The sequence below is a fragment of the Colius striatus genome, chromosome 14 (genome assembly GCF_028858725.1).
Source record: "Colius striatus isolate bColStr4 chromosome 14, bColStr4.1.hap1, whole genome shotgun sequence".
Lineage (NCBI taxonomy): Eukaryota > Metazoa > Chordata > Aves > Coliiformes > Coliidae > Colius > Colius striatus.
The window spans coordinates 21192133-21212232 of NC_084772.1; the positions used below are offsets into that span (position 1 = coordinate 21192133).

Below are 20100 nucleotides of genomic sequence, written 5' to 3' on the forward strand. Positions count from 1 at the left end.
CCATGTGTATAGAGATATATACATGTGTCTAGAGATGTGTTTGTAGGTGTATATCCACCAACATATAGCTATGTGTGTGTGTATATATATACGTGTGTGTGTGTGTGTATGTATGTGTGTACACATGTATATGCACTTGTGTGTACATGTATATACCTATATGTGTATCCATAGATGTACATATGTGTGTATAACTCTATATACATGTGTAGCTGTATATACACATGTGTATATATAGATATATTTGTGTATAAATGTATATGGACATGTGCACGTGCTGTATATACAGGGGTGTGTATAGCTGTGTATACACAGATGTAGAGCTGTATATGTGTGTATAGAGATCTGTAAGTACATGTATATGTGTGTATAGGTGGATACAGGGGTGTGTACAGATGTATATACACAGGTGTAGAGCTGTATGTGTGTGTATAGATGTATAGCACATGTGTATGTATAAATGTGTGTATGGATGGATACAGGGGTGTGTATAGCTGTATATACACAGGTATAGAGCTGTATATGTGTGTATAGAGAGATCTATAAGCACATGTGTATGTATAAATGTGTGTATAGATGGATACAGGGGTGTGTTCAGATGCATACACACAGTGTAGAGCTGTACCTGTGTGTGTATAGCTGTATATGCACGTGTATACCTGTGTGTATGGCTGTATGTGCAGGTGCTCTCTGTGTCTGTAAAGCTGTATATATGTGCATGTGCTGGTCCTCTATGAGTGTGTGTGTGTGTGAGTGCACGAGTGTGTAGCCTCGTGCTTCTAGGACCCCGGGGGCTGGGAGCGTTGCGATGTGATGGGGGGATGTCTGTGAGCCCACCCCCAAAGCTGACCCGTGTCTCCTGCAGGGCTGGCTCGGTGTCCTGGCGCTGCTGAGCACCCTGGTGCTGTGCCACAGCCTGCGCCGCCCCCCGCACCCCCCGCACGGCCACTGCTACAGCGCGGGCGACCTGCGGGACGGCGAGAGCCCGGCTCGGCTCCTGGGCCGCAGCCTGCGCTGGGATCACTACGTGCCGGTGCAGCTGGTGCCGCAGCTGGAGCGGCTGCAGGACGCTCCGGACCAGCCCCGCCGCCAGCGCCGGCACCAGCAGCGCCTGTGCCCCGCGCTGCAGCCCCGCGCCCAGCTCCGCAGCGAGCACAACGAGCGCTCCATCTCCCCGTGGCGCTACCGGTGAGTGACGCCCCCACACACACCCCCGGGACCCCCACACACACCCCCTGGGATCCCCACACACACCCCCTGGGGCCCACACACCCCCCCAAACTGGCGGCTGCACCATACCTCAGCTCCCCCGAGCACCTCGAGTTAATTAGCGCTGGGACTCGCTGCTCTTAAAGGTCATTTCCAGCCGTTAATGAGGCTCCATCCTTCACCTGCCCCTTCCCGGGGCAATCTGCCTCCCCACCCCACCCCAGCTGCCCTCAATTAGGCTGAGTATCCTTAACCTCTCTCTAAGACCTGCCACAGCCCCCAGCCCACAAGGAGCAGGAGGCAACCGGTGGCTTTTCCCACCTTTTATTGCAACAGCAGAATTGACCAAAAAAATGAGGGAGAGACACTGCAAGGAGCAGAGCTGCCTGACCCCCCTCCCCGGGGGGCTGCAGGGACCCCCTGCGAGCCGGGAACCCCTTGGAGAGACGGGCTCCCCCGGGGATTTGGGCATCTCCCCAGGAGCAGAGGGCTGCCTGGAGCCGCGGCAGGGTTGAAGGGTGATCTGTGTGTCGAGGGCTCAGGGGCGGCGTTTCCCCTGTCCCGCAGCATCGATGAGGATGAGAACCGCTACCCGCGCAAGCTGGCGTTCGCCGAGTGCCTGTGCAGCGGCTGCGTGGACGTCAAGACCGGCCGCGAGACGTCGTCGCTCAACTCGGTGCCGATCCACCAGACCATGATGGTGCTGCGCCGCAAGCCCTGCCCGCGCCCCGCCGCACACGGGCTCGTCACCTTCGAGGTGGATTACATCAGGGTGCCGGTGGGCTGCACCTGCGTCCTGCCCCGCACCACCCGCTGAGCCCCTCCTCCTCCTCCTCCTCCTCCTCCTCCATCCCCATCCCGCTCCCGTGGAGCCCCGTTGCGTGACCGTGTCACCGCGTCCACCCCCCACCCGTGCTTGTTTTAGAGCACCCACCCCCCCACACACCTCACCCCCTCCCCTTATTTATGGATTATTTATGAGTTATTGCCGACCAGGGGACTTTTGAACCCGTATTTATTGCTGACAACCCCCCCTCCCCAGGCCAAAGCTGTGTCTCAGCATCCAGCGTTGTCCCACGGGGATGGGGGGCTCACTGGTTATTTATTCCCCCCGTTCCAAAGAGCTATTTATTGTCTCAACTCTGGCATTGTACAGCCTGAAAAATAAAGGCCACACAACTCCCAGTGGGGTCCTTGTGCTGTTCCCAGGGTGGGGAGGGATTGGTGCAAGAGGAGAGCAAACTGGGGGCAGCTGGGGATGGAGGCGTGGCTGTGGGTGTCCCATGGGGTGACACTTGGCTGTGGGGCACCTCAGCCCCAGTGTGGTTGGGGAGGCTGAACTGGGAGGTGATGGAGAGGGTGTCATGGTGGGAGTGCCCTGTACCGACCCCCAAAGCACCACCCCCCCCGCGACCCTTCCCACGGCTCTGCCCACGGACACAGCGCCCCCTGCTGGGGCCACCCCGCGCCTGGCAGCACCCACGGGTGTCCCCAGGGCAGCTGCACCCCCTCCCCATACCGGGGTTCATGGAGGGGGTTGAAGGGAGGGAGGCAAAGTGAGGACAGTGGGGTGTTCCACAGCAGCTGCTGCTGCCCAGCGGGCTCAGGGATTTGTCACATCTCCCCCCATTGCACACAGCCCAGTCCAGCACCCACAAGTGGCAGTGGGAAGTGTCCCCTCCCCCCCCTGCTCCTGCCCTGGGGTCACTCCAGGCTGTCTGGGGCTCCTCTGGGATGTTACACATATCCTTTCACCTCTGCTTCATGGGGGTCCCTGGAAGACTCCAGGATGGCTCAGGACTGTGACACTCCCCCCACCCCAAAATGTTCCCTCAGGATATCTCCCTGTCCCCCTAACGTCAGGAGGGACACATCCCTCTGCCCCCTACCCCAGTTGCAGCTGCACCACAGTTTGCCTTTAACTGGGCTGTTTATCCCTAACCCCTCCTCCCAAAACCCCACCACAGCCCCCACCCTGCCCCCAGCATCCAGAGGCAGAGACAGATGGTGCCTTTTCCACCTTTTATTGCAACAGCAACTGCAGAAGTGACAAAAAAATGAGCAAGAGACACTGCAGGGAGCAGAGCTGCCTGATTCCCACCTCCCTGGGGGGCTGCAGGGACCCCTTGGAGAGATGGGCTTTCCCAGGGACTTGGGGATCTCTCTAGGAACAGGGGACTGCCTGGAGAGCTGGACACTCCTCCTCCCGTGGATGAGCTGAGCATCCCCAGGGCTTTAGGGGTCCCCAGGAGCTGGGGAGCCTCTGGGAGCTGAGACTGAGGGAGCTGAGCAGCCCTGGGGATTTGGGGATCCCCAGGAGCTGGAGGCCCCCCAGAGGAGCCATCCCTGGGGATTTGGGGGTCCCTGGGAGCTAGAGATGCCCCTGAGGAGCCATCTCTGGGGCTTTGGGGGTCCCTGGGAGCTAGAGACGCCCCTGAGGAGCCACCCCTGCGGATTTGGGAGTCCCTGGGAACTGGAGACCCCGCTGAGGAGCCATCTCTGGTGATTTGGGGGTCCCTGAGAGCTGGAGACACCCCTGAGGAGCCATCCCTGGGGATTTGGGGGTCCCCAGGAGCCAGGCACCCCGGGTTCCTCCCCAAGGGGCTGGGTGCAGTGGGAAGCAGGAGTGTGAGCAGCGTGACAGCGGCAGGAGCAGCCCCCCACCCTTACTCAGCCTCGACAGGGATGGGGTTGACCTGTCCCCCCGCCTCTGGCGGCTGCTTCCTGCGGGCCTCGGCGGGGGGCCGGGGCGGGGGGTTGCTGGGGGGCTGCTTGATGGTGTCCCCCATGTGAGGCCTCTCCCGGGGCTTCTGCTCGATGGGTCTCCACTCCTCCCCCCGCACTGCTGCCTGCAAAGCCACAGGGGGGCCGAGGAGCGTGTGGGAAGGAAGCCCTTCCTCCAGCCCTGCCCCCACAAAGGCCCCTCCCCACAGCTCTGCACTCACCAGCAGGTAGATGCCGCTGGCGATGGCCAGGCACACTGTGCCCAGGATGGTGGAGAGGAGGAAACCAGCAGGGACAGCCAGGCTGTGGGAGACGTTGGAGGGGTCAGGGGGGCTGCTGGGGGGCTGCACCCCAGCCCTGAAGCCCTTCCCACCCCACTCACGCGGCGTGCAGCACGGCACGGATGTAGTAATTCCTGGTGAGGGGCCCAAACAGCTTCACCACTGCTGTCAGGTACTTCTGGCCGCTGCAGGGACATTGGGGAGGGTCAGAGGGGTCACATCCCCCACACCCATCCCCGAGAGACACCCATCTCCACACTGTCCCTGCATGGGGCACCCCAGAGAAGCCACCTGTGGCATCCAGCACTCCTGGATCCACCCCTGGTGCTGTGTCCCTGTGTCTAGGAGGGGTACCAGGACCTCCCCAATCCCCCAATCCAGCACTTACCACCTCTCCATGGTGGAGCCCTTTATCCTCTTGCTCCTGGGGTACTCGAGCAGACACACCAAGACACCTGCCACGCTGCAGGGGGGTCAAGGAAAGGGCTGCTCGGGCCAAGATTAGTCCCTAGGCATGACCCTCGCCCCAAAACCAGGCTCTTTGTGCTGGGGATCACAGTGATTTGGGCCCAGAGTGGGGGGGAGGAGGATGTGTGCCCCCTGTCTGTGCCACCCCCTGAATCGGGGCAGGGTTTCCCCATCCCCCAGCATCCTCTCCACAAGGATACATGGCGTAGGCTGCAAAGTACCATCCCTTGAACTGCCCGGCCACGGCCACGATGCCGCCCGTCAGCATGACTGCAGAGCACAGAGAGGGGCTGCCGAGTCCCTGCCCGCGGACACGGCCTCCCAAACCGGGGACACGACCTCACAAAGCAGGGACATGACCCCCCCACACATCCCCCGGGGACCCCAGAGCCAGGGATGGGGACAGGGGGGCTCCAGACTGGGCCGAGGGGTGCTCGGGGAGAGGGTGTGTTGGGAGGTTTTTTGACCCCGTGTCACCATGGTTCATGTCACACACGGGCTTTGCTGTGCGTGGGGGGGAAGGGGAAGAGGAACAAGAGAAACAAGAAGAGGAAGGAGCAGCAGCCCCTGCCACGCTGGGAACTCCCTTCGTCCTGCTGCGGAGCACCGGGCAGCCCATCACCCCCCGCTCCAACCCACGCACGCAGCCCCCGGCCCACATCCCCTGCACCCCCAGCCTCCCCCTCCCCGGGACTCACTGAGCCCGGCGGCCAGCGCCTGTTCGTTAGCCCACATGGCCCATTCGATCTGCCCCATGGCTGGCGCTGGCTCGGCTCGGCTCGGCTCGGCTCGACCCGGAAGGCGGATGCGTCGCTACAATGTAGCCACGCTCCTTTTGCCCAGGCCACGCCCACTTCCCCACAGGCCACGCCCACTTCCCCACAGGCCACGCCCACTTCCCCACAGGCCACGCCCACTTCCCCACAGGCCACGCCCCCTCCCGCCCCGCCGCAGCCGCCCGCGGGGACAAGGCACCGACCCCCGGCCACTGACCCCCGCGGGGCCAGCCCGGGACACAGCGGCCGTGCGGGGACAGGAGCAGCCAGCCCGGGACATGCCGGGACACGGGGCGGGAGGTCCAGTGCGGGGGAACAGGATGAGCCCCACAGGGGACATGGTGTGGGACAGGATGAGCCCCACAAAGGACATGGAGGGGGACAGGGGGGAGAGGACCAGCCCCACAAGGGACACAGAGGGGTAGAGGGGACAGGATGAGCCCCACGGGGGACATGGCAGGGACAAGGGGAACAGGATCAGCCCCATAAGGGACACAGAGAGGTAAAGGGGGACAGGATCAGCCCCACAAAGGACATGGAGGGGGACAGGGGGGAGAGGACCAGCCCCACAAGGGACACAGAGGGGTAGAGGGGACAGGATGAGCCCCACGGGGGACATGGCAGGGACAAGGGGAACAGGATCAGCCCCATAAGGGACACAGAGAGGTAAAGGGGGACAGGATCAGCCCCACAAAGGACATGGAGGGGGACAGGGGGGAGAGGATCAGCCCCACAAGGGACACAGAGGGGTAGAGGGGACAGGATGAGCCCCACGGGGGACATGGCAGGGACAAGGGGAACAGGATCAGCCCCATAAGGGACACAGAGAGGTAAAGGGGGACAGGATCAGCCCCACAAAGGACATGGAGGGGGACGAGGGGCAGGATGAGTGGGGACAGGGGTGATGAGGAGTGATGGAGGTGTTGCGGAGGGACAGAATCAGCCCCACACTGAACACAAGGAGACAGGATCTGTCCCAGCAGGGACAACTCAGTGGGGAAGGGGACAGGAACAGCCCCACAAGGATGACGGAAGGAGAGAAGGGTGATGAAGGATGACAGGGGGACAGCATCAGTCCCAGCAGGGCACAGCCCCATCTTCTGTCTCCCACCCACTTCTGCCCAGCGCTGATCTCCCCAGCACTGCCCTGGAGCCCACACACTCCACAACAGCACTGCAGCCAGAAAAAAACTCTATTTCCTTACAAAAGGGTAAAAACCAGCCCCAGGGGTCACATCCTGCCCTGGGGCTGGGGCTGGCTTTGGCCCAGGCCAGATTCAGCACCTTGATTCCCCCAGGTGGCACCAGAAGAACCCCGTGGCACGTCAGGGCCGTCCCTGGCAGGGTCCTGGGCTCAGGCGCGGCAGCGGGGCAGCCCGTCAGCTCCCAGGAGGTGCTGGCTGGGGTCATCCAAGAGCTGGGGGCCAGGGCCAGGCTGGGGGAGGAGATGGGTCAGGATCCTGGCAGCAGAGAAGCAGGGACCCCCCCTCCCCCACCTTGGGGCAGCTCTGAGCCCCACGACCCCAAAAAGCCACCCCCTTGGGTCACAGCAGTGGGAACGTGGCTAAGGACGGGCTCCTGGGGATAGGGATGGGGTCCCACAACTGCCTCTGGGGATGGGGACGGGGTCTTGTGCACCCCTGGGGATAGGGATGGGATCCCACAACCTCAGGATTGGGGTCTCACAACCTCTGTGGGGATGGGGCTGTGGTCTTGTGCACCCCTGAGGATAGGGATGGGGTCTCACAACTACCCTTGGGGATGGGGTCTGGTGCAGCCCTGGGGACAGGGAAAGGGTCCCACAGCCACCTCTGGGAATAAGGACAGGGTCTTGTGCAGCCCTGGGGATGGGAATGGGGTCTTGTGCACCCTTGGGGACAGGGATGGGGTCCCACAAGCCCTGTGGGGATGAGGACAAGGTGTTGTGCACCCTTGGGGACAGGGATGGGGTCCCACAACCACTCGTGGAGATGGGGCCAGGACCACAGACCCCTGCCAGACAAGTCCCCCTGCCCCCCACCCCCCTGCAGCCCCCTACCTTGGTGTGCAGGATGTACTGGACAGCCCCTGGCACCGACTCTGTCACCACGGCCGCCAGCAGCTCCTGGGGCAGCGAGGCCGAGCCCACGGGCAGCCCCCGCAGGAACCTGCGGCACGGCCGAGCGCTCAGCCCCTGGCACTGCCCACGCAGCCCCCTCCCCATGCAGCCCCCTCCCCTCCCAGCAAGGGCACGGGCCCGGCCTTACTGGTCTCCGTTGGCGGCCGGGGGGAAGCTGCGTCTCACCACCTCCACGAACTCGGCCACGGTGTCGGCCAGCAGGAAGATGACGGCGTTGGGGCCGGCGTCAAAGGTGTAGGCGACCTGTGGCGCGGTTGGGGACGAGGGGACACGGTCAGGGGCCAGTGGAGCCAACTGGGAGCCCCGGTGGGGACCAAAGCGGAGGCGGCTCAGGACCTTGGTGCAGGCGTGGTGGGCGTTGAAGCGGTGCGCCAGGGCGATGATGCGGCGCGAGAGGTCGTTGAGGTAGAAGATGGGGGGGAAGGTGTCGAGGCAGGTGGCGTGGAACTGGTTGCTGTCCTGCATGGTGAGCTGCCCGAAGGCCTCGAAGTCCCGCTCGCGGATGCTCCTCGTCATCCGCTCCAGCCGCTCCGGCACCACCACCTCTGCCCGGTGCTGCGGGGCACGGCCACGGTCAGCGGGGGCACACACAGCCCCTCTGCCCTCAGCACACAAACGCCCCCGCCAAGGGAAATGGGCCCTAAAGCCCTGGGCAGGGTCAGGTGGGTCACAGCCACCTCAATTCAAGGACAACCACAGCCCATCTGTGCTCTCCTCAGGCCCCTCGGCATGGAGAAGTGTCCTCTCCAAGGGAAACAAGACCCTAAATCCCTGGGTAGGGTCAGGGGGGTCACAGCTACCTCAATTCAAGGACAACCACAGCCTGTTGTCCTCTCCCCTCAGCACACAGAAATGTCTCCTCCAAGGGAAATGGGCCCTAAAGCCCTGGCTAGGGTCAGGCTGTCACTCCGTACCTTCAGCAAGGGGCTGGTGGCCACGCTGGTCTGCATCCCGGCCGTGCTGCTCACCTGCTTCTTCTCCCCACTCACCTGGGGGAAGGGGCACAGACAGTGGGATGTGAGCCCCCCTCCTCCCGAGCCCCCATCCCCTGCATCTGCACCCGCGCAGTGCTGGGTCGCTCCCAACTGCCCCCTGCCCAAGCCACGTCACCCCGCCGCCAGTCCCTCACCACCAGCACCAGGACCCTGAGCTCGGGCCAGTGAGTCTCGGGGGCCACTTGCTGTGCCAGGCTGTCGCTGCCATCCGGGCGCTCGCCACGCTGCCAGCGCACGAAGCCGCCGGCCATGCTGCGGCAGGCGCTGCCCGACCCGCGCCGCGCCGCCTCCGACAGCTCGCCCTCCACGCCGTACAGCCGTGCCAGCGCCGACACTGCGGGGGCCAGAGGGTCAGGCAGGGCAGGGGTGGCCCACCCCCATGCCCCCCACACTGACACTGCAGGGATGGCACCAGGTCAGGGGAAGCCCACCCCCCCATGCCTCCCTACAGTGACACTGTGGGGATGGCATCAGGTCAGGCAGGGTCAGGGAAGCCCACCCCCATGCCCCCCACACTGATACTGCAGGGATGGCACCGGGTCAGGGGAAGCCCACCCACCATGTCCCCCACACCAACACTGAGGGGACAGCACTGGGTCAGGGGAAGCCCACCTCCCCATGCCTCCCTACATTGACACTGTGGGGATGGCACCAGGTCAGGCAGGGTCAGGGAAGCCCACCCCCATGCCCCCCACACTGATACTGCAGGGATGGCACCAGGTCAGACAGGGCAGGGGAAGCCCACCCCCATGTCCCCCACATCGACACTGCAGGGATGGCACCAGGTCAGGGGAAGCCCACCCCCCCATGCCTCCCTACACTGACACTGTGGGGATGGCACCAGGTCAGGCAGGGCAGGGAAAGCCCACCCCCCATTTCCCCCACACCAACACTGTGGGGACACCACCAGGTCAGGGGCAGCCCACTCCCCATGCCCCCACACCGATACTACAACGTGGCACCGGGTCAGGGGAAACCCACCCCCATGCACCCCACACTGACATGGCAGGATGGCACTGGGTCAGGCAGGAGGGGGAAAAGCCCACCCCCCATTCCCTCCTACACCAACACCGTGGGGTGAGACAGGGTCAGGCAGGGGCAGGGGCCACGCCAGGGCAGCCTCTGTGTGCCCGCTCACCCACCCAGGCAGGCGTAGCCGGCGGCAGACGACGCCAGCCCCGCGGCCGTGGGGAAGTTGTTCTCGCTGGCCACGTGGATTTTGTAGGAGAGGCTCAGAGGGGCCGAGTCCTCAGCGCTGCCACCGCGACGTTTCCGAGCCAGGCGCCGCACTGCCAGGGGATGGAGCCCAGGGTTGGGACAGGGACAGCCCGGCCGGTGCCCGGCGTGCCCAGGGCGCAGAGGGACACGCGCTCACCCTCCCGCAGGCAGGACTGCAGCCGGGGGTGCCCCACGTCCACCTCCTCCCCGTTCAACCACAGACGGTCCTCCGTGAAGTCCCGGCTGGCTGCGGCCGTCGTGGTGGTCTTCAGCTGCCAGGGACAGCGGGGTGAGCGTGGGGCGGGGGGCTCAGCACCCCACCCTGTGCACAGGCTGGGGGCAGAGGGGCCTGACCCTGACCACACACCAACCTGGTCCTGGTGCAGCGTCACGCTGAGCGAGGAGTTGATGGGCAGGATCAGGTCATTGTCCCGCTTGCCCCCTGCAAGAGATGGCACAGCATGGCACAGCTCAGTGCAACTTGAAACAGGCTGGCTTGGCACAGTGCTGCTGGGCACGGCACAGAGTGGCACTGAGGAGAGTGTCACGGCTTGGCTTAGCACAGTGTGGCATGGCACTGCACAGCATGGCACTGCTGGCACAGCATGGCACGGTTTGGCTTAGCACACTGTGGCATGGCACTGCATGGTATGGCAATGCATGGCACTGCTGGCACGGCTTGGCTTAGCACACTGTGGCATGGCACTGCACAGCATGGCACTGCTGGCACAGCATGGCACAGTTCTGCTTAGCACACTGTGGCATGGCACAGCACAGCATCGCAATACATGGCATGGCAATGCATGGCACTTCTGGCACTGTTTGGCTTAGCACACAGTGGCATGGCATGGCACAGCACAGCATGGCAATGCATGGCACAGCTTGGCTTTGCACACTGTGGCTTGGCACAGCACAGCATGGCACTGCTGGCACAGCATGGCACAGCTTGGCTTAGCACACTGTGGCTTGGCACAGCACAGCATGGCAATGCATGGCATGGCAATGCATAGCACTGCTGGCACGGCTTGGCTTAGCAAACTGTGGCATGGCACAGCACGGTATGGCAATGCATGGCATGGCAATGCATAGCACTGCTGGCACGGCTTGGCTTAGCAAACTGTGGCATGGCACAGCACGGTATGGCAATGCATGGCATGGCAATGCATGGCACTGCTGGCACGGCTTGGCTTAGCACACAGTGGCATGGCACAGCACGGTATGGCTTGGCACGACATGGCACAGGTCGGCACGGCTTGGCACGGCATCTTCGCTCGTTCCTACGCCCAGGCAGCTGCCCAACCCATCCCGGCCACCGTCCCGCCCACACCGGGGTCGCGTCCCAGCGACTCGCCAGGGCCCGCGGAGGGTCCCGGCGCCCGGGCCGCCGGTACTCACAGTACTTGATGACGGCGATGTTGACGGGGGCCGTGCAGGTGACCATGGCCAGCGCCCGCTCCTCCGCCATCGCGCTCCCGACGCCCTCCCGACGCGCTCCCGGCCTCCGGCGCCGCCCCCGCGCCGCCCACGTGCCCGTCGCGTGGGGCCGCTTTCTGCCTCTTTATTGGCCGGCGCCGCAGCGCCCGGCTGCCGCCGCCCAATAGCAGCGATCGCACCACGGCTTGGCCCCGCCCCGCCGCTGCCAGCGCCGGCACTGGCCAGCTTCGGCTCGGGCAGCGGCCGCGCATGCGCAGTGCCGGGGGGCAGCCCCAGCGCTCCCAGTATCGCCCCACTGCTCCCATTACCCCACAGCACCGCAGCGCTCCGGGCTAGTCCCGGCTCCTCATCACCCCAGCCCGGGCTGGCACCATGGGGATGGCCCCACCACCACCACCCTCAGGCTCCCCGTGCCATGGGGATGCTCTGGACCACTTGCAGAGTGTCCTCGTCCCCACTTTGCCATCCCAGGGCTGGTGGGACACGAGGGGATGCCAGAAGTTGCCCCAGGATGGGTCTCTCACACACACCCAGCATACAGCAGGGAGCTGGGCCCCATGCTGCACCCCAGGGGTTGCACAGCGAGGCTGCCCGTGGATGAAACTGCCTTTATTGAGAAAAAAACCCTGCTTGGCTACAAATGCCATTGAATTCTGCTTCAAAAAACACAGGACATCTGGTTAAAAGTTGTGTTTCTGCCCCAAGTGGCGGGTGACACACTGCTGAGCACGGCCCTGGCACAGGGCACGGCTGCTCCCAGCCCCTGCCAGCCCGTGGCCTCCCAGCACAGCCCTGGGAGTGCTTTACAAAAGCAGCTGCTGTGCCCCTGCTCTGGGGTTGTGGGGCACGAAAAGGAAGAAAGAGGAAGAGAGCAAGAGGTTCCTAGTGCTGTGTCAGGGAGCTGGGATGGAGGCTGCTCTGGGACCCAGGGTCCCAGCTGAGGATGGGGCACAGAAACCCTGCTGGGTTCCCTTCTGGGGGATGCCAGTGCTGCCCATCCCACCAGGGACGTGCCCTGGCATGGGGAGCTGCCAGCAGTGCCATGCTGGTGAGGGGAGACCCCTCCCTCCCTCCTCCCAAGCCCAGCCTGGGAGGGGGCAGCAAGGCAGCTCCAGCCCTTCCCCTGCCTCCTGCCAGGGGAGTGGATGGGCTGTGCCCACTCAACAGCACAGGGGAAGCTCCCAGCCCCACAAAACCACCCAGTACCGTTGAAATCAAGAGTAAAAAAACAAGACAGTATTGCTAGAGGGCAGCTGGGTGTAGGGTGAACCCCAGAAGGGCACTTCCCTGGCAGGGACACGCAGAGGGGCTGCTCTCCCACCCCTCTTCTCTGCAAACCCCTGCTGAAGGGGGCAGGGCAGGGGGCATCACCCATGCCCACCTCCCTGTAGTCCCTTTGCTGAGACCCCTGGGTTGATCCTGTGGCTGCTGTGACCCCAAAGGGTCCCAGCACAAAGCTCCTCTCCCCCAGCAGCAGTGACAGCCCTTTGGCATGGTGTGGGGGTGACAGAGCAAGGCTGTGCCAGGCTGGCAGAGATCTCCCTGCTCCCCTTCTCCCAGCCCAGCAGAGCCAACCCCCAGCAGTGGGCTGGGCAGAGGGCACCAGGGAGCACAGGTTCCTTGGAATGCCTCAGAGCGTCTCTTGCATCAACATGTGCCCTGTTCCAGGGCCAGGGAGATGACAGTCTCCTGTTCCAGGGGCACAAGGTGTTCAGCTGAGGTCTCATACTGGCACACGTCCCCCCTGCAACCCAGAGGCAACCCAGCTGCTCTGTGCCAAGTGCCAGCATGCCACAAGGACCCTGCCTGTTTCCTCATGGACAGGGAACCCAACCCCTGCCCCAGAGCTGTGCCACGAGGGCGAAGCCACCCCCAGCTCACCCACACACCACCAGGCTCAGCAGCTCGCAGAGAAGGTCACTGGTGCTGCTGCTCCTCAAAAAGGCAGCTGGGAGGGTGCCAGGCTGCTGCAGCCACGCTGCTCCAGCAGCAGCCTGTGGAGGAACACCCCGAGGAGCCAGGGGAAGGCTGAGGAGGGCTGAGCACACCGTGCTTCCCTCGCAGGGTCCCATCTCCAGCCCAGGCTCTGGCTCCTGCTCCCTCATTTCCAGCTCCCAGCGAGTTCCTTGGTTGTGGGGTGGGGTTTTTCTTTAAAAAATAGACTTTCTTAGTAATGTTCCATAAAAATAGGCTTGTCCCTGGCGCTGGGGATCGCAGCGGGAAGGGGGAAGAGCCGCTGCTCCCACTCCACAAAAGGCGGAAAGGGCGTCGCGCCGAGTCACGTACAAAAGCAACGGCGGGAGCTCGGTATCACAACAGGAGCTACAAAACCAGGGCGGGGACAGTGTCCCCGGGAAAGGGGCAGGTCCCCTCCGCCTCCTCCGGAGCCGCTGCCATCAGGGGGCACACGAGAGCAACGGCCTCACAGCAGCGGGCAAAGGAGGGAGCGACCCACGCTGCTGAGAAACGGCTTCTTGCTCACAGAGAGCTGAAAGATGCTCCGGGCCAGGTTTTCTTCCCTTTCAGAAAGGCCGTGGCTGGTCGCAGTTCCAGGGTTGGGCGCTTCTGCAGCAGAGTTTTTAGGTATCCTGTTGGATTGCAACAAGAGAGCGTGAAGAGGGACGGTGCCAGAAAGCATCTACGAACCAAGAGATGCGGATGCAGGTACTCGGTGCACAGCTCCCAAACCATGCTGTGAGGGGGATCCCAGCCCCTGCTCCTAAACCAAGCTGTGAGGGGGATCCCAGCCCCTGCTCCTAAACCAAGCTGTGAGGGGGGATCCCAGCCCCTGCTCCCAAACTGAAGGGCGATGCCAGTCCTCGGTGGGCGCTGGCTCCTCTCCTCCCAGCAGCGGATGTCTGCTCGCTCCTCAGAGACTCCAGCTTCTCCAACAAGGTGGGATCTGCTCTGAGAGCAGAGGGAAGAGCAGCAGCAGTGGGTCTCCAGGAGCTGAGGAGCCCTGTGCCTCCCCAGGGCAGGAAGGCTGAGTGTGCTGAGGGGGATCAGTCAGCATCAGTTCTCCGAGAGCGACAGTGCCAGGGCAGCCTGCAACGCTGCCTCCTCATCAATGTTATAGTCCTGGAAACAGAGAGAGGGGTGCTCAGGGGAGCAGAACACATGGCATCTGCCAAACCAGGGGGTGGCTATGGCAAAGAGCCCCTCACACTCCTTACTGACAGGAGGCTGAAATGAGCTGGGGGTCAGACTCTGCTCCCAAGTGAAAGGACAAGAGGAAATGGGCTCAAGTATCCCCAAGGGGAGGTTGAGGTTGGGGCTGAGGCAGAACTGTTTCCCTGAGAGGGTTGTCAGGGCCTGTGCCAGGCTGCCCAGGGAGCTGGGGGAGTGTCCAGCCCTGGAGGGATCCCAAAGCCGTGGAGCTGAGGTGCTGAGGGCTGTGGGTGAGTGGTGAGCTGGGCAGGGTGAGGGGAGGGCTGGGACTGCAGCAGCTTCAAGGGCTTTGCCAACCCCAGTGACTCTCTGATCTCCTCTGGCACAGGGGCTGTTGTGCCCTTTGGGGTGGTCTTTGTGCCCACAGCCCCTCTCCTGCCTGCAACCTGTCAATGTCAGCCCTGCTCCTCCACCTGGCAGTGGGTAGGGATGGAACATGCCCACATGAGATGCTGTGGCCAGAGGGCAAAGCTTTCCAGTGAGGCCCCAGGCTGCTCCAGCTGTCTCCCTGACCTGGGGATATATAGTGGGGGGGGCCCTGACATCTAAAGGCCCTGCAGTACAAGCAGGATGCAAACAAAACCTCCCCTCTGTGCCTGCAGCCAGGGCTGAAGGATCACACCCTCACCCCCACACAAGAGGGGTCAGCAGCCCCCCAGGAGGGGCCCATGCACAGCCCCACGTGCAGTAGCCAGCCCCCCTGTCAGCCCCAGGGCTGGGCTGCTCCCCTCCCACTATGTGGGGAGCCTCAAAGAAAAGGGCTTTTGTGTTACAAGTCCCCAGGGGAAGAGTTTAATGAAGCACACAGAGAGCAGCAACACTTTCCCCTCCTTCTTCAGAGACATCTTCCTGGTGTGTCTGACCAGGCTCAGCTGCAGCATCCCCCAGGGCAGGAGGGGAGCTCAGCCCCACACTCGTGGGGCTACACATGTGCCATGTGCCCAAAGGAGGATCCACCCCCATCCCCTGCCCCTCCCAAGGGGCTGTGAGGATGGCCTGGTCCTGGCAGGGCAAGGGAAGGGCTGGTTTCACCTCCCAGCACACGTGGGAGATGAGCCCGTTTCAGCTGGGAGTTGTACTCACCACGAAGGTGTCGTAGGAGAACTTGTGCCTGTGGAGGAGGTGCTGGAGGAAGTTGGCACTCTTGTAGCTGGGGTCCCCCCAGGGCATGGCTGAGCAGACTGGGCACACCTGCAGTGGGCAGGGACAGCAGGGACCTGTCACTCGTGGGCACAGACCCCTCTATCTCTCAGAGAGGTGAGCAGTGATCCTCTCCTTTCTGACACAGGGGGATGTGCTGAATCTGAGGTCCCTGTTGAGCACAAGCTCTGTGCAGCTCAAGGCACAGAGCCCCTGGCACGTTCCTCAGGCTGCTTTTAGCCCACTGACAACTTACACACAGGTCAGCACCTCCCAGCTGGTGCCAGAGCTGCGAGTGCCCAACCTCAGCCACCCCAGTGGGGGCAGGGAGAGGAAAACCCTGCACCAGCCAGGTCACAGGCACGGGGGGAAGGAGGCAGCTCCCTCCAGAGAGCCTCTAAGAAAGCCACCAGAGGCAGGTCCCCGCCAGAGGCACGTCCTCACCTCCCATCCAAGGGCTTTACCCGCCCCCAGAAGTGCCCCAGTGCTGCTCACCACTTTGTTGGGGTCGTTGCGGTGGTTCTCCATGCAGTGCTTCACCAGCTCCTGCTGGTCCAGGTTCCGCGCGCCGCAGTACGGGCACACGAACGTGGAGCGGTTGGGGATGTGGCTGAGGAGAGGAGGAGGAGCTCAGATCCCCCTGGGAAGGGTCTGGAATGATTCCTTCCAAACTAAGCCAGCTGTGTGATGCCCACCCACAGCAGAACCCAGGCCAGACCATTCCCACCTACTGCACAGAACCATGGTGGCTGGAGAAGCCCCTGAAGCTGCTGCAGTCCCAGCCCTGCCCTCACCCTGCCCAGCCCACCACTGACCCACAGCCCTCAGCACCTCAGCTCCAGGGCTTTGGGATCCCTCCAGGGCTGGGCACTCCCCCAGCTCCCTGGGCAGCCTGGCACAGGGGCTGACACCCCTCTCAGGGAAACAGTTCTGCCTCAGCTCCAACCACAACCTCCCCTGGGGCAACTCCAGCCTGTTTCCTCTTGTCCTGTCATTTATTACTGGGGAGCAGAGCCTGAACCCCAGCTCCCTGCAGGCTCCTGTCAGGGAGTGTTAAGAGAGGGCTCCTGTCTCCCCTCAGCCTCCTCTTCTCCAGGCTCAACACCCCCATTCCCTCAGCCCCTCCCCAGCCCCTTGTGCTCCAGCCCCTTCCCCAGCTCTGTGCCCGGCTCTGGCCACGCTGCAGCCCCTCAGTGTCCCTGTGGCAGTGAGTGAGGGGCCCAGCACTCAGCACAGCCCTGGAGCTGCAGCCCCTCAGTGTCCCTGTGGCAGTGAGTGAGGGGCCCAGCACTGACACAGCCCTGGAGCTGCAGCCCCTCAGTGTCCCTGTGGCAGTGAGTGAGGGGCCCAGCACTGACACAGCCCTGGAGCTGCAGCCCCTCAGTGTCCCTGTGGCAGTGAGTGAGGGGCCCAGCACTGAGCACAGCCCTGGAGCTGCAGCCTCCCCAGGGCCCAGCACAGGGCACAATCCCTGCCCTGCTTCTGCTGCCACACTGCTGCTGAGCCCAGCCAGGATGCCCTCGGCCTTCTTGCCCCCCTGGGCATGCTGCTGTCTCATCTTCAGCCACTGGCACCAACCCCCCCAGGCCCTTTTGCCCTGGGCAGCTCTCCAGCCACACATCCCCAAGCCTGTAGCACTGTCTGGGGCTGCTGTGGCCCAAGGGCAGGAGCACTTGTGAGTCCCTCTTCCCACAGCCCTCTCTGACACACAGGGCACTGCAGATGCCAGGAGGGCAAAGGCATCAGCATTTCTCACTGTAGTTACCCAGAGGTGAAACAAAGATGTGCTGGGATTTTAGGGCCTGTAACAAAGAGGGGGTGGAACAGGAGTGCAATCTGAAGGAGGCAGTACCTGGGGATAGGCTGGGATGTGGGCACAACTGGAACAAACTTGGGGCAGTTGGCCATCTGCTCCTGCACCTTGGCACAGGACGAGACGTGGGAGCGCATCTTGGCCAGGGTCACCTGCAGAACAGGGAGAGAGGAAACCTTAAACTCCCCCCAGGAAGGGGGAGCATGGGCTCAGTGGAGGATGGACATTGGTTTTGGACCCCTTTCAGAGAATCAGCACATTGTTTGGGTTGGCAAAGCCCTTGAAGCTGCTGCAGTCCCAGCCCTCCCCTCACCCTGCCCAGCCCACCACTGACCCCCGGCCCTCAGCTGAGCTCTTCTTGTCCTGTTGACACCAGACCAGAGATTCCTGACTTGCAGAGCCCTCCTCAGATTCCTTACAGTTCCACTCCTCCTCAATTATACACCCCAAATCTCTGTCCCCAGTTACTATCTCACATAAGCCTGATTTGGACTTTGATGAATGATGAGAGAAATGCAAGCAGAGGGGTTAAAAGCATTCCAAAGTGCTTCTCTGTTGTGCAGACACTGGTGAGTAGGAGGCCTCTGAAATCAGCCTGAGAGGCAGCTGAGGGAGGGAGCCCAAACCAAACCTTTCCTCATATAGATTCCAGTAACACAGTCACTTGTTTCTGGGGAGCAGAGCCTGAACCCCAGCTCCCTGCAGTCTCCTGTCAGGGAGTGTCAGAGAGTGCTGCTGTCTCCCCTCAGCCTCCTCTTCTCCAGGCTCAACACCCCCATTCCCTCAGCCCCTCCCCAGCCCCTTGTGCTCCAGCCCCTTCCCCAGCTGTGTCCGGTTCTGGCCACGCTGCAGCCCCTCAGTGTCCCTGTGGCAGTGAGTGAGGGGCCCAGCACTGAGCACAGCCCTGGAGCTGCAGCCTCCCCAGGGCCCAGCACAGGGGACAATCCCTGCCCTGCTCCTGACATAACAAATCACAGCGCTTTAAGTGAGAGCTCAACCCTCCTCCTCAGGAGCAGCAGCAGAGCTGCCTCAGCTCCCCTGTGTCACAGGAAAGCCTCTGCCTGCTTCTGAGGGTCCTTACTAACAACAGCCCCCGTCTGCTGACACAGGCAGAGCCCCACACAGCCCCCCAGGCCTGGCTCGTGCCGGGACCCCCCACACTGGGGGCTGCACAACCCAGCACCCCGGCACCAGGCGCCTCTCCCCACGAGCTTCACCTTCTTGCTGCAGCCTCTACAGGGAGCTTTGTAGGATGAGAGCTGTTTCTCCACGCTGGAAGCTTTCTCCACCTTCTTGGGGTCGAAGGGCATGCGGCAGAGCGGGCAGAGCGGGGATGGCACTTGCAGGCAGGGCTGCAGGCACTCGCCACAGAACCTGCGGGCAGCGAGAGCGGCGCTGAGCACCTCATGGGGACAGGCAGCAGGGGAACGGGAGCAGAACCTGCTCCTGGAGACACCCAGGCTGCAGGGCAGCCCCAAAACCCAGGCAGCAGCATCCCAGCTGGCAGCTCCCGCAGTGGGGCAGCCCGGGTTTCAAGGGAGAGGAACTAAAATGGATCTGGAGCATCCAGGCCAGGCAGGAACAGAGTTGGAGCGTGGCTCATCTCTCAAGGGCCTGAGGCCCACCAGAGCAGGAGGGGGAGGGGAAAGGCAGGAAGGCACCCCCCAAAATGAGGCTGAAGGGTAAGAGTGAGACTGTGCTGGGGTACCGAGGAAAAGCTCAGGAGGAGAGCAGGGTGTCCCAAAAATAGGCCACAAAAAGAGGACAAGGAGAAGGCAGCAAATCGCTGGGGTGGCCAAGAGCCCTCCCCTGCCGTACTGGGGGCCCAGGGGAGGTGGGCACAGCACCCACGGGGGTCAGGGCAGGGTGCCCACCCATGGTTGGGGGTCTGGGAGCTGGGTCTGGGGCAGGAAGAGGGCTGGGTGCAAGGAGGGACCCTCGGGTGCATCCCACAGCAGGGACACAGGGGACATGAGGCAGCGTCCGGCTCCCTGCGAGGGGAAGGGGCTCGGCAGGGGCACAGAGGAACCGCGGCTGGGGTGGGGGGCCCGGGGCTGAGTTGGGGGTGTGGGGTGAGGGTCCCAGTACCGGGCTGCAGGAGTGGGCTGGAGGCCCCAGTGCTGGCTGGGGGTCCCAGTACCCAGCTGAGGGCACAGGATGGGGGTCTCTGTGCCAGCTGAGGGGACAGGCTGGGGGTCCCAGTACCCACCTGAGGGCACAGGATGGGGGTCTCTGTGCCAGGCTGGGGGTCTCTGTACCAGGTGAAGGGACAGGATGGGGGTCCCGGTACCAGGCTGGGGGGTCTCAGTGCCAGCTGAGGGGACAGGATGGGGGTCTCTGTGCCAGGCTGGGGGTCTCAGTGCCAGCTGAGGGGGGGCGGTGGGATGGGGGCTGTTGCTGGGAGGCGGGCTGGGGGACTCGGACTGGGGGTCTCTGTGCCGGGCTGAGGTTCCCTGGGCAGAGAGCCCGGAGGGATCCCGCTGCAGGGGGCGGTCGGGTGAGCCCGCGGGGGTCGGGCGATACCGGGGGGAGGGAGGGGAGGGGGTGTCGGGTCCCCGCCTCACGTGTGTCCGCATCCCGCGATGCCCACGGCGCGGTGGAACACCTCCAGGCAGATGGGGCAGCTGAACTGAGCCTCCAGCGCCTCGGCCGCGGGTCCGGCGGCGGGGGGAGGCCGTGGGGGTCCGCCCGGGGCCTGGGGCCGCTGCGCCGCCGCCACCAACAGGCTGCGGAACATGGCGGCGGCGGCAGCGGG

At 63.4% G+C, this 20100-nt stretch overlaps 4 protein-coding genes across 4 annotated transcripts; 1 reads left to right on the top strand and 3 right to left on the bottom strand.

The window, feature by feature from the left end:
• The first annotated feature begins 435 nt into the window (after positions 1 to 435).
• On the top strand, positions 436 to 2026 carry IL17C (interleukin 17C). Its single transcript, XM_062007245.1, has 3 exons — positions 436 to 450; positions 866 to 1188; positions 1777 to 2026. Exons 1-3 carry the CDS (start codon positions 436 to 438, stop codon positions 2024 to 2026), a joined length of 588 nt encoding a protein of 195 aa, XP_061863229.1.
• Positions 2027 to 3217: 1191 nt separating this feature from the next.
• Positions 3218 to 5510, bottom strand: LOC133626667 (cytochrome b-245 light chain). Its single transcript, XM_062007141.1, has 6 exons — positions 5381 to 5510; positions 4883 to 4952; positions 4603 to 4677; positions 4316 to 4399; positions 4155 to 4236; positions 3218 to 4058 (listed from the first exon to the last, which is right to left on the bottom strand). Exons 1-6 carry the CDS (start codon positions 5436 to 5438, stop codon positions 3876 to 3878), a joined length of 552 nt encoding a protein of 183 aa, XP_061863125.1. The 5' UTR covers positions 5439 to 5510; the 3' UTR covers positions 3218 to 3875.
• Positions 5511 to 6633: 1123 nt separating this feature from the next.
• Positions 6634 to 11293, bottom strand: MVD (mevalonate diphosphate decarboxylase). Its single transcript, XM_062007137.1, has 10 exons — positions 11186 to 11293; positions 10162 to 10232; positions 9948 to 10062; positions 9715 to 9861; positions 8707 to 8906; positions 8492 to 8566; positions 7914 to 8132; positions 7705 to 7820; positions 7497 to 7605; positions 6634 to 6893 (listed from the first exon to the last, which is right to left on the bottom strand). Exons 1-10 carry the CDS (start codon positions 11253 to 11255, stop codon positions 6813 to 6815), a joined length of 1203 nt encoding a protein of 400 aa, XP_061863121.1. The 5' UTR covers positions 11256 to 11293; the 3' UTR covers positions 6634 to 6812.
• Positions 11294 to 11805: 512 nt separating this feature from the next.
• RNF166 (ring finger protein 166) lies at positions 11806 to 20094 on the bottom strand. The gene is made up of 6 exons (XM_062007138.1): positions 19910 to 20094; positions 18563 to 18719; positions 17385 to 17497; positions 16028 to 16142; positions 15476 to 15583; positions 11806 to 14302 (listed from the first exon to the last, which is right to left on the bottom strand). Exons 1-6 carry the CDS (start codon positions 20080 to 20082, stop codon positions 14237 to 14239), a joined length of 732 nt encoding a protein of 243 aa, XP_061863122.1. The 5' UTR covers positions 20083 to 20094; the 3' UTR covers positions 11806 to 14236.
• Positions 20095 to 20100: the final 6 nt, after the last annotated feature.

Coding starts and splice junctions, on each gene's coding strand:
- IL17C (XM_062007245.1), top strand. Junction 1,189..1,776: donor ATCTCCCCGTGGCGCTACCG/GTGAGTGACGCC, acceptor CCTGTCCCGCAG/CATCGATGAGGATGAGAACC.
- LOC133626667 (XM_062007141.1), bottom strand. CDS start 5,438: ATGGGGCAGATCGAATGGGCCATGTGGGCTAACGAACAGGCGCTGGCC. Junction 4,678..4,882: donor TACTTTGCAGCCTACGCCAT/GTATCCTTGTGG, acceptor ACCCCCCTGCAG/CGTGGCAGGTGTCTTGGTGT. Junction 4,400..4,602: donor GGCTCCACCATGGAGAGGTG/GTAAGTGCTGGA, acceptor ATGTCCCTGCAG/CGGCCAGAAGTACCTGACAG.
- MVD (XM_062007137.1), bottom strand. CDS start 11,255: ATGGCGGAGGAGCGGGCGCTGGCCATGGTCACCTGCACGGCCCCCGTC. Junction 8,567..8,706: donor TCAGGGTCCTGGTGCTGGTG/GTGAGGGACTGG, acceptor CCCTTCCCCCAG/GTGAGTGGGGAGAAGAAGCA. Junction 6,894..7,496: donor AGTACATCCTGCACACCAAG/GTAGGGGGCTGC, acceptor CTCCTCCCCCAG/CCTGGCCCTGGCCCCCAGCT.
- RNF166 (XM_062007138.1), bottom strand. CDS start 20,082: ATGTTCCGCAGCCTGTTGGTGGCGGCGGCGCAGCGGCCCCAGGCCCCG. Junction 18,720..19,909: donor ATCGCGGGATGCGGACACAC/GTGAGGCGGGGA, acceptor CGCTGCCCGCAG/GTTCTGTGGCGAGTGCCTGC. Junction 15,584..16,027: donor GCAACGACCCCAACAAAGTG/GTGAGCAGCACT, acceptor TGCCCACTGCAG/GTGTGCCCAGTCTGCTCAGC.